Raw genomic sequence first — 12022 nt, forward strand, 5'->3', positions numbered from 1 at the left:
TCGGAACCTATACTTTTGGATCAGCTCTATTACAATTGCAAGAGGTATGTGTTCTGCCATACGTAGGAAAATGCTACTAATATAGTACAGTCTAATGGCGCAATCTTCTTTCACGCTCACTCGCGAATCGATGCTTCCTCTATTCGGTGCAGCTTTTGACTCGTATTCGAAGGATGCGAATAGAGCGCAATTAACATTCGCTAGAGCTCATGGCATGCAATTCACTCGCATTCAACTTGACGAGCTACCCAAGACTTGCGAAGATTTTCTACGTCTTGTGAATCGGCCTGCCGCGTGGAATGCGGACGGTATAAAGTACGCGATAGCAAACGTGGCTTGCTTGTACCAATACGGTCACACGGACAACTTGCTTAAGCAACTTATCAGATGTCCGGGCAATTCCTCTGATTCGGAGAGTGCGACAGATCGTGCCAACAGCGCGACACGTCCGACTGAGTTGGCCAAATCTCTGACGTCGTCGATGTCGTCGACCTGCACTGCCGCCTCGTCCACGCTGTCGATGTCGACGTCATCCACACACCCAACACAAGACGACGACTTGCTGTCTTCATTTGCAGAATTGGCAGTTGATTCGACCTCCGACAATACGATGACGCCTGAGCTTTCGTCGTCGTCTTCGTCCGGCACCTTGGCAACAGGTAGCGCATCGCCGGCGCCGCTGACATTTGCTGCCTACGTCCGGTCTGATAAATACAAAGCCGGCTCCGCAGCTCTTTCCCAGGCGAAACATCTAGCCTTCTCTACTCTGAAGCTAGCGCTTACAATTGGTTCCGCTGAACATTATCCTCATATTTTTGCGTGGATGGTGTTTCTGGATTATATTAAGGATTTTAAATATGCCGCGACCGAGCTATTTCTTGTGAATGCTGAAGCGGGTGATTTGTTAACTACGTTCCCTTGGCAAGAACTTCTCCATTTTCTCAAAACCATGACATATATTGCGGATGCGGACACGGTGTATGGCTGGAAATGTTTCCCAAGTTCGAAACCGTTATGTGAGGACTGGGCCATTCAGGGGTTGGATTGGGCGTGCCATTTTCCGTGGAATGCCGATGAGAATGAAGAGACTGAGGACTATTTTGGGCGCGATTTTGATTACGATGAGTTGCAGAAGGAACGGATCCATGGATATGTAGGTCCGCCGTCGAAGGCTGGCGAGCAACAGGCTGACGATGTGACGCGGGTTGATCGGATCTTGTGGCTCGGATTCCGTCTCGCTACGGTAAGTGGGATTGCATACAGGCATTGCGAAGGATAACTAACGAGATCAGAGCGGACAGTGGTTTGAGTATAACGCAGCTACCAAACAGTTCTCGCTTACTGAAAAGTTCCAGTCTCGCCTGTCCAGCGCGTCGCCGCGCGGTCAGGAGCAGTTTGATGAGGATATCGATGTTCCTGCTGGATAGCTTGTCTATTTTGTCGCCGCTTTCGTGGTTTTTATACAGTTCTATCTCAGATGCAAGATGCGATTTCTCAGCATTTTTAATATCTCGGAGACCAATATTGATTCGACTATTGGTTGCGATATTCTTCTTATGCCGAATGCATCGAATTTTGTCGCGGATTTGGCAGATCGTGCTACAACTTGATAGCTGTGTTGACGCACGAACACGTATCGTGTGTATATCTTGGGGAGTATAATGGCTTTGCAGACAGTGTTGTTGCTAGTTGTGCGTTTTATGGATATTCCGACATTTTAGTTGGGAGTGGTCAGTGAAAATGATACCGTGTACTTTGCTGTTAGAAAAAAGAAATAATAATTGGTATTTGATGTTGAAGCAGAGGAAATATACATTGCTTGCGTTACTAGAATTGCTATTGGTGTCGGGATGGCAGGGAATTGCTGCAGCTAAACGCTAATTTGGACATCTAATATCGCGGTAGGCGTGCAGATGCGTCCCACACCCCACTGGGGACCAGCAAGATGCGGAAAATTACGGAAGGAAATTGGATGAAAACGCGGTTATTGTTCAACGCTATCCCTTTGAGGGCTCCCATTGTTGGATATGCGCGTAACTTACAACTTAATTACGAAATTCCACCAGATTCGGTGGCTTGTTAAGAAACCAGGCGCTTGCGGCAACAGGAGTGCTCGCCAGTGAGTTGGTCTGTCGATGATTGACGACGTAACCGCGAACATGCGACTCACTTCGACACGGGATCGACTTTGCAATCTACGTGGTCATTGTGTCGATCTGCCAGCAGCATGGTGGCCTTCGAATAATATTTTCATAACTAGTTCATTCGCTTGTCTGCGCGAATCATTATATGAGGGTCTTCAACCATGACTGCTGGCGTTGACTTAGACAGTTCACGCTACTAGAGATAATATTGTTAAGTAGTTGGCAGAGAGCAACTCAAATAATATCTAAAGATATGTTCGCAGCTGGCCCATGCTGTTGGCAATTATTTGTAGGGGTCGCTGCGAGAACCCCATTCAAACTCGAGGACCCCCCATCATCGCAATTTAAACTTGGCGTGCGTTCTCGTCTTGCCGTTGACTGCGTGCCCCACGCTGCTTCGATAACGCTTTTGGTTTTCACATGACGTCCATATACAGTGCCAATCTTCTAGCTAATCATTTATAAGAGTCCGGCATCATATTATCAAAACTATCCACTGGCCCTATTTCTTCGAGACCCATGAAGTATGAAACTGTGATGCCTCTTTAAGTTAATTGTCGCATGCAGCCGATGCACGGGAAACATTAAACTCACGGAGAAGTTTAGCTTTGAATTCTGTGGGTTAGGGCTGGATCCAACACTGCAGGAGCAGAAACGGTCCTGACCGGCTGAACTCAGAACTTCCGCCGCCGCATTGTCATTGCCCTCGGCATTCCACGCCGATCCAAACGCGTTATCCTCGTGGCGGTCCCAAAGATTCAGCGCCAGGCTCTAAATACTTCCTGCTGCCCGACCTCGCCTGTTTCACGGTCTCTCCTCCGCTCCACGTCTTCGTTACCTTTGATTCCGCCCACGCCGCTGGTTGGCTTCCACTCTGTTGATTTTTGCACCATTCGGTTTTGAGCATCCCTTCTCCGTGCTACACGTTCCGCCATGTCCCTGCTAGTTGTCTCTCTGTAAGTACGCCTTGCCACTGATATACAACATTGCTAATAGGTACACGACAGTTATCTGCCGCATACAATCCATTTCAATCTCGATGATCCAAGTCTTGTCGAGAGGGTCATTTCCATGCCGATCCTCTCGAGATCGCCGTCAACGGTCTCCCAACCATACGATGCTCCGATGCAAGCTCCCACAGGATCAACGAGTCAACTACTAACAAACTCGTCCGTACAATCATCGGCGGTACCCACTCCGATCCCGAACTTCATACGGTCTCTCGCGTCACGGGTCACTTCTACGCAAAACACCCCGCCCGCTTCCCCTCCGCCAACCGCGGACGTGGAGGACTTCTTCTTCAAGCTGTCCACGCCACCGTCCGCCGCAACCCATAGCGCTCCGAACCTAGACTCCGTTTCTGGTATTCCCGGCTCCAATTCTGCGACGTCCGTTGAGTTCGAGCGCAATTTCAGATCAATATATGCTCGATCCCTGAGGAAAGCTGCCGCAGCTGCTGCCGCCGGGAAAAACTCACAGTCATCCACGATTAGTAGCAATCTGTCTAACGGTTTAAGTAATCTGACTATCAGCAACATTCCTGAGCACAGTGTTTCCGAGGGGTCTTCGGCAATTGCCTCGCCAACGTCCTCCTCATTTAGCAATGGTCTTGGTCTGCTTACGCCTTCGATTGTGACACACCCGAAGTCCCGCGCGAGCTCACCTCCGCCCGCGAAACACCTTGTTACACCACGCAGTAAGTCGATCCCGAATGGTCCATCTCTTCGTGTCGCACCAAAGAAAGTACAGCCCAGCAAGTCGTCGCCATTGGACGCGGCCTCGGTCTTCAAGAGCGCACCATGGTCAGTGGTTAAGTACCATAAGGGTAATGGCGGTCTTCGCAACGCTATCGCGCGTGCCGAGGCAGAAGGTGCGATCTCCAACAAACGCTGGATTGGAACACTGGGTATGCCCACGGATGCGCTAGAAGAGGATACCAAAAAGGTCATTGGGCGGGTGCTCCTGACAGAATATCAAGATGCGCCCGTGTTTGTAAGCGATTCAACTCTCGAGGGTCATTATACTCATTATTGCAAAGATATTTTGTGGCCAACCTTCCACTATCAAATTCCAGACCATCCAAAGTCCAAGGCATACGAGGATCATTCATGGGTGCATTACCACGCTTTGAATACCGCATTTGCTGATGTCGTTGTTGCTAATTACACACCCGGAGACACGATCTGGGTGCATGATTACCACCTACTTTTGGTTCCTGGTCTAGTTAGGGAAAAGATTCCGGACGCAAAAATTGGCTTCTTTTTACACATTGCGTTCCCGTCGAGCGAAGTTTACAGATGCCTGCCCACAAGAAAATTGTTGTTGAGGGGAATGCTTGGAGCGGACGTTGTTGGTTTCCAGATTAATGAGTATGCCAGACATTTCCGACAGACGGTTCAGGTGGTCCTTGGTATAGCGCCCAACAGAGATGATACTATTGATTACGACGGCCGCAGGGTTGCTGTTGTCGACATGGCAATTGGAATTGATCCTGTGTCTCTGAGACTTGCTAGCGAGGATCCAGATGTGAAGAGGTGGAGACAGATGTTGAGAGAACGGTGGCCTGATAAGAAGATGATTGTTGGACGAGACAAACTTGATCAGTTCAGAGTAAGTGCTATGCTAAGTACACAAGAAAGACAAGTGCTGATCTTTGCAGGGTGTAAGACACAAAATGCTAGGCTATGAACGGTTTTTGAAGAACTATCCAGAATACAAAGAAAAGGCTATATTCATTCAAGTATGCCTCACTAACATTGCCTCGCAAGATCTCGAATCAGAAGTTTCTGACATCGTCACACGCATCAACGCCTCTACGCATGTTGTTTCGGAGCCGCCTGTTGTTTTCTTGCATCAAGATATATCATTCGAGCAGTATCTTGCCCTTCTTTACGAAGCCGATGTGTTCGTCGTGACGTCGCTTCGAGAAGGCATGAATTTGACTTGCCATGAGTACATCTTTTGCCAGCTTGAGACCTCTAAAGGGCCCCTTATTCTCTCAGAGTTTACTGGCAGTGCAGCCGTGCTAGGTGACAAATGTTTGTTGGTTAACCCTTGGGATCGTGTTGAGGTCGCAGAGGCATTCCACAAGGCTTTGACGATGCCGGAAGAAGAGCGCGAAGAACGATATAAGAAATTATACTCCGAAGTCACGATCAATACGTGCGCACATTGGGTCCGTTTGTTTCTGAATAAATTAGATAAGATGTGGGAAGAACAGCATCGGAAGAATTAAAGGTTGCAAAGCGCGGTCATTAAATACAGTAGTGGAATCTAGACGGTATTTTTTTTGATATTTCGGAGTTCCAAAAAATATAGGATATTTTGATGGGAGATATGTAGTCCCGTCGGCGTGAATGTGTACTTTTAGCTTAGTTCTTCTCGTGTATTTATATAAGATTTGCACGGTTGTACGTCCTTCGAGATTTACTCGGAGATCAAACAATAAATGTTTGCACCTAAATAGCAACTGCTCCGAAAGAATTCAGACGCCAAAAAACACCCCCGAAATCATTACCCACTAGATGATATAATGCCCTGCTACCCATCTACAGCTGTCAATTGGTCACCGCCGACTATGCACACTCCCGTTCGGTTTGATACTCCCCGCGATACTGGCAGCATCAAAAAACTCATCGTCTGCGTCATCGTCCTCGCCGTTCAAGGTCTCCTGATACCGCGTCCGTTGCTCCCAATCCATATGCTCCCGCGTCTCAACCACATCTCGGCCACGACCTAAGTTCGATATACCAACGCCTGCCTCGAGTTCATCCGGACCCACGAGTGCGATGTCTCCTGCTCTAGTTGGGGGGGAATTGGAGTTGAGGGATTGTAGGTAGGAGGAGATGTCGTGTAATGGGATGTCTATGTTGTATTTCTTGAGAATAGGTTGTAAGGCCCACTTATACGCTAGTATTAATGTTACTGTGCAAAAGACGAATAGTATCGTTGTCTATCTCTAATTAGTATATAGCAAGTCATACCCCTCACATATCGGAACTGAGAAAATAGAAGGTATCAAAGGAGCGGATACGTACGAATACTGAATTCCAAATTGTTGATATAACAGCCATTGTTGCTATACTTGAATAAACGCAGTCATATCCAGCCACGTTACTTATTGCCTGTGCCCCTTCTGTGGTCGTATCGTTCAACCCCAGACAAGGCCGGATCACACCGTATGTCTCAGTGTGGCAGTTACTATTTTGAAACTCGTATTGTAGTATTCGGTCTTGCCGTCTCAGAGCTATTTCAGCATATGTAACCTTTGGACAATAATCTTTCTTGCTCCTGCGTCGATTTCTCTGTTCCTGTACGTAACTATACTGCGATACGCGATATGTTCCATCAGTAACGGACACATTACCAGCTGCTCATATGACAGCACCAAAGCTAAGGGTTTTGAACTAATATCAACAGAAGCAAGTCCGAAATTCCGGGGTTAGGGGATAATTTAATGCGTGTAATTCATTCACGATATGTTGCTCTATATCTCTGCCCAAGACCGAATATAACTCATATATGATCCAAACCATAAAAGTATTTAATGAGAAAAACATTCGCAGCATGCTTGTCGTCTTCATTTCAGGCTGAGAGAGTTAATCATAATCATTTATTTTTGTTAACCTAGAAACTTTATCGTAAAATCTTATTTTAGCTCAAAGCTTAAACTTGAACGATTATTAGGGGAGTAATCAGCCCTAAAGTGATTCCTGTGCAAACGTCTTTTTTTCCACGCGAAACCGCGACGCGAAACTAGTAAATAATCTGGTAAAATATCAATGACCGTTGTATCCGCGCGTACCCTCTTAATTCGAGTTGTACAATGTGCTCTTGCAGCAAGTACACTTCTCTGTACGAAGCTCTGAATCAGTGATATTGAGGTTGAGATGGGAGCAATGTATGTCGGCTTCCCCAATTCAGTTTTTTATTGTGATTTGTGAACGCAGCCGGTACTAATAAAGCAAGGTTGGCTCATATTATGGAGACGGTGCTTCGATAGAAATAGTACCATCCTGGGCAAAGTGTTCGCATTGGGACTGTTGACTGCATAGCTAAATACTCCTCCGTTATTTTCGTTTTCCGTTTCAGTAAACTTGCCAAACGATTCTTAAACGCGTTTCTGTACGAGGTGCAACAGCATTGTTGTCAGGTTTTTTTCATTAATCAGCAAATTCTGCCAACACTGCCGACAGGAGCAACGACAAGATCTGTGAATTCGAGAGTCTAGTCGCGGGGGAAGTCAGCCAGTATTTTACGGGTTTTCGCGATCGATGATGCGTCGAGTAAGTAATTGGCTTAGTTGAGATTGCCTCTGGCCGTGCGCCAACCCCGGATCAACCCCCGACAATCTCAATATGACCTCCGTACCACAGGAACATCTCATGTCCGGTTCAGAAAACTTAGCGTCTTACAAAGCCGTAACGGCGGCAGTCTGAGGCCGGACTGGCACACTATTTGCTGAAGAACGGGACAATTCGAGTGAGGTTCTTACTTCTGACTTCGCTTGGGAAAATGCTGTTCCAGACGCGAACGCAGGGCAGACGTGGCCATAGGTGGTACAAAACTGCATATTGTGGGCCGAGGATAAATATCATGACAAGAACTGGGGTATTGCGCGAATGCAGACTCTCACAAATACATGGTATTGGGGTTATGCAAAAGTCGGTCCATATTCTATTGTCTGGTTCGACTATATCTCGAATAAGGAACAAGAGTACTACTGTGTGTATCTCACAAAAGATGGTGTGCCAAATTTGCTCGGCACTTCTATGATAGTCCGGCGTTATGGGTCAAATAAAACGCAGTCCGAGTATCCTCCTAGAGCTAACGCAACTAATCTAGATGGATTTACCATATTCGTCATGCATGTTCAAAATCCGCTGTTTGGTGGCCTAGTAATACAAGCGAAGGTATTAAATCTAGATCATAAATGCCGGTTCCCTTGGGTCGCGTACCACGCCATAAATCTGCGGTGCTTTCGGTAATAACTTACTCATACTTTTTGTAAGGTCGGCGAATTTTCCTCGTCCATATCTGTCACGGTTGAACGCAACACATTTCTGTTAGCTTCATGCAGGCGAGGGCCGCTGCCCCTCGCTTTCTTGTTCAGCTTGGCAGTTAGTCACCTCTACATACTACATTCCACATAACTCCGTTGAGTTGTACCCTTGCTTTTGTTGTCTGGTCGTGCTGCGGGCTTTATTTCGAGATATTTCGCGATATAAATCCCCGTGATGATTTGGTTTCATACTAGAGTGTCTCGAGGCTGACTGCATGCGCTATAACATGTGTTTGGGAATGGTCACTGGGCACGCATGTACTGAACCCGAGGACATTTTTGATATTATGAAACATTCCGGGTGGATTTTTGATATTGACCTTTAATCTGTAGAGCAGGTAGAGGACAAAGAATATACATATATGTAATATTTATCGAATTTAGAACCAAAAGCTAACCGTGAAGCTCTGTGAAAGGCTCTTAACGTAGTGCCACCATCCTGCCTGTACTAATTAGTTCTAAAATTGAGATGCGAGGGTACGTATTACGAAACTTACTGGAATGAACAATCCGTCGCCAGGCGCTAGGATGCAGTCCAAAAATTCTCCATCCCATAAAAAATCTTCGTATTCATCTCGATATTTCTTCTTGTCAAGCATTCTCTCTCGTAGTCGCGCGAATTTATCGCCATCAAATTCATTCTCGTTTTTCGCCTTTCGCTTGTCGTGTAGAACACTGACAGAAGTACGCAAATCTAGTACGTCTGTGTCTCCAAATAAGGCTCCAAAGCATCCGCGTTCCAGCTCAACTGCACTAGTATTTCCCATGTCCACGTCAATTCCAATCTGGTTCTCTATACCTCGGGGGTACATCTTTTCTTTTGAAACAGCAGCCGGGTACAGTCGGATATATTTGTACCCAACAACTTGTACAAGAATATTATCATGCGGATCCGTGTGTAGCGGGGAAATGGTACCGGCAGGACCAACCCAAGCATTAATCAATGTCATTTTCGTGGTACTCGTTTCTCTTCGTGCAAACGTGGCCGAGTGGATTAAATCCGGCATGAGAATATCTGCCCGTAACGGATCAACCTGTAAGAGAAGGTCATGCTGCGCTAGATACGTTGTCGGAAGCGCTCTATCTGGCTGAGAATCGTTCTGAAGCCAGTCATGGAGTAATGATCCAAATTTGCGAAACTCTTGCGTCCAGGAATCGGAGACATAACTTTTGCCTATTTCGACTGGTACGACGCGACGACCGTTGTTAGTGACTGAAAGCAGATATGAGGGGGAATTCCATGTCTTGAAGGCCGGCCAAGTGACAGCGAGGCCTGTAAGGTGAACTGGTTGCAGTGATGCACTTTTTAGCAAATTTTGGTCCATGTATGCGTCAAACGACGGTATTGTCGGAGATGCAAGAGTGGGAATCCTGGCATAAAGCGACGGAAGGTATATGGTATCGATCAACTCCTTATATTCTGGTGCACAAAAGTGATTGAATCTTTTGATGCTGGAGATCAGAGTCTGGTCTGCAGAATTGCAATTTGATGAATCGACATCAAGTTCTTCTTCGGCGGCATACAATGCTTCTAGAAACTCATTCACAAGTCTGCGAAGTTGGAGTGGTATGCTAGAACCTCCAATAATTAACGCCGTGTCGATGTCGAATATAATGGTATCAAACGGGACGTTGGTCTCATATTCAGAATAACTGCTCCTATCTATGACGTCCACATCATAGCGTGACGAGGTGTATTTGTGCAATGCGGAAAGGATCCAAACATGTGTATGTAGTTGAAGAAACGGTAGCGGTACTGACGAAAATGGATAGGCATTAATCTTCGTCTGACATAGTGCACGTAGCGCTACTATCGCCGTTTTGATCCGTGATAAAGTCGCCTTATCTTCATCGGTTTGTGGTGAAATCAAGGAAGTAGGTGGTAGTGATCGTGCTGCCTCGGCGTGGAGACCGGATATTGATTTGGGAAGGGAGGCGAGATGCTTGGGAGCCGTGCGTCGGATTTCCTCCCTGATTTTGTCCGCGAGAGATTTTAAATCTGTAACTGAGTTTGTGGATGACGGAGTAGAAGACCCGCCCACCATTCGTAGTCCATCTGTCCTTCAAATCCGGATGTATATCTTGTTTCGCTGATAGAGTGGTAATATATTGTAGGCATAATGGCATATTTGCGGCCCATCCCGCCACGGAAGTCTTACATAATGTAAGTGCTGCTTCTTGACATCCCCGCCGCACGAACAGAGTGATTCCAACTCCTTGACTATCAACTGCTCTGACATTGACAGACCCGCAAATCGCACAGCAATGCCGATAAAGTTATTACACCATAAATCATACCATGTCTACAACAGCGCGAATATTGAGCGCGTTCGACGCGACGAAGCCGCTGCTCGTGCAAAGGAAGAACAAGAAGATGAGATTCTACGGCAGCGCGACCGCGAGCAAAGGATCGAGATTCTGAGACGCCGTCAACGTGGAGATACTATTGAGATTATAGATGACTCGCCGACGAGCAGCAGAGCAGATAGGACGCAGGAAGCGACGGATGCGGACAAAGCTATCCAAACAGCGATTGCTGCCACACGGGCAAGTGGAAGGAAGCGGCCACGGGATCTAAACGATGAGCTGGCAGCTGCGAGCAATACCTTGAAAGGGGCAGAGAAGAGAGCAAGTTCTGAAACTATATTTAAAGAAGGCGGTCATATAAATTTCTTCGAAGAGCTGGAGAGGGTGAGTTTTCAGGGCCTTTTTATGCCACATTTCTGTTAACGTTCATTTCCAGGCCGAATCAGAAGGACGGGCAGATGCTGGCAGGAGCCAGCAAAAAAAAGAACAGCAACCGCAGAATATACGAAACATGCGGTTGGATAAGCCAGCTGAGGAAATATCGCCGTGGTATGCCACAATAGACATGAAATCCACAAAACAGAGATCACAATCCGAGAAGGAGCGCGAGAGACTATTGCAATCCCGTGCGATAAGCAAGGCGGCTCTGGACCCGCTAGTTAGTATGCAGACTTACTTGAGTAAAAAGGCGGAAATTGATCAGAAACGACTGGAAAAATCACTTATCGAGCCGTGGCGCAGGATTGAACGGGGCAGTGACGCTTATTACGCCGGTCAGAGTAAACGAGTACGGCAGAATGTCGAGATGAACGATCTAGAAAGACGAGCTGAAGGATCAGGGAGACGCAGATCTCATAGAGAGCACCGAGACGGGGAGAGGAATCGACGTGAAGCTCAATCCGATATGCCTCGTCATGCCCAGGGTGAAGAAGTCATGAAGTCCAAATCAAATGGCCCGTCGAACGAAATGCAACGCCTCATTCGGGAACAGGAAGCCCGCGAGGAACGAGAACAGCGAACGGCACGAGAAATGCTTCGCGTAGAGCGAGCCGCCTCCGTCGGCACCACTAAACGGTGATCGACTTCATTCTAAGTTCTCCTCAGTTTACCTACAAAGTGCTCTTCTTAGATCTGTTGTAGAAAGCCGTAGGTTTTTACTCGACACAGAAACCATGACATACCCGACCGGACAGCCATACGAACCTTCATCATCATATTTTTACTTGGTTTGCAATTTGACAGGTCTGTGGCCTGCAATCGAGGTCCACTATGCACCTGTTGGCGTTATTACGATGAGACAGAACTAACGACCTGGGGGCAACCATATGTATTTGAATACCCTAATCGGGTCGAGAAGGGTGTAACAGCGAACGTTGATTGGCTTACAGGTAGTCCTTTTACAATCGACTTTTGACTGTCACATGGTTAGGTATGAATAGCGAAACATTTGGTCGGTGTCTAGTGGATCAGTGTCCCTGGCCGGTGGAGTACATAGAGAGTAAACATGATT

The 12022-nt window shown here is 46.9% G+C and overlaps 5 protein-coding genes across 5 annotated transcripts; 3 read left to right on the forward strand and 2 right to left on the reverse strand.

Moving 5' to 3' along the window:
* On the forward strand, positions 1-1649 carry V1508DRAFT_280256 (uncharacterized protein). Its single transcript, XM_066936517.1, has 2 exons — positions 1-1243; positions 1293-1649. The coding sequence occupies exons 1-2, from the start codon at positions 95-97 to the stop codon at positions 1425-1427; spliced, it is 1284 nt and encodes a 427-aa protein (XP_066793200.1). The 5' UTR covers positions 1-94; the 3' UTR covers positions 1428-1649.
* Positions 1650-3077: 1428 nt separating this feature from the next.
* Positions 3078-5379, forward strand: V1508DRAFT_435016 (glycosyltransferase family 20-domain-containing protein; the record flags this gene model as incomplete). Its single annotated transcript, XM_066942051.1, has 3 exons — positions 3078-3100; positions 3152-4754; positions 4804-5379. The coding sequence occupies 3 exons, from the start codon at positions 3078-3080 to the stop codon at positions 5377-5379; spliced, it is 2202 nt and encodes a 733-aa protein (XP_066793201.1).
* A 135-nt stretch (positions 5380-5514) lies between these two features.
* Positions 5515-6710, reverse strand: V1508DRAFT_464213 (uncharacterized protein). The gene is made up of 2 exons (XM_066942891.1): positions 6182-6710; positions 5515-6096 (listed from the first exon to the last, which is right to left on the reverse strand). Exons 1-2 carry the CDS (start codon positions 6215-6217, stop codon positions 5710-5712), a joined length of 423 nt encoding a protein of 140 aa, XP_066793202.1. The 5' UTR covers positions 6218-6710; the 3' UTR covers positions 5515-5709.
* Positions 6711-8506: 1796 nt separating this feature from the next.
* Positions 8507-10341, reverse strand: V1508DRAFT_391979 (uncharacterized protein). The gene is made up of 2 exons (XM_066937945.1): positions 8703-10341; positions 8507-8648 (listed from the first exon to the last, which is right to left on the reverse strand). Exons 1-2 carry the CDS (start codon positions 10248-10250, stop codon positions 8586-8588), a joined length of 1611 nt encoding a protein of 536 aa, XP_066793203.1. The 5' UTR covers positions 10251-10341; the 3' UTR covers positions 8507-8585.
* A 29-nt stretch (positions 10342-10370) lies between these two features.
* On the forward strand, positions 10371-11767 carry V1508DRAFT_280296 (uncharacterized protein). The gene is made up of 2 exons (XM_066936518.1): positions 10371-10896; positions 10949-11767. Exons 1-2 carry the CDS (start codon positions 10471-10473, stop codon positions 11588-11590), a joined length of 1068 nt encoding a protein of 355 aa, XP_066793204.1. The 5' UTR covers positions 10371-10470; the 3' UTR covers positions 11591-11767.
* Positions 11768-12022: the final 255 nt, after the last annotated feature.

This window comes from Lipomyces doorenjongii (assembly GCF_038497915.1).
Source record: "Lipomyces doorenjongii strain NRRL Y-27504 unplaced genomic scaffold V1508scaffold_80, whole genome shotgun sequence".
NCBI lineage: Eukaryota > Fungi > Ascomycota > Lipomycetes > Lipomycetales > Lipomycetaceae > Lipomyces > Lipomyces doorenjongii.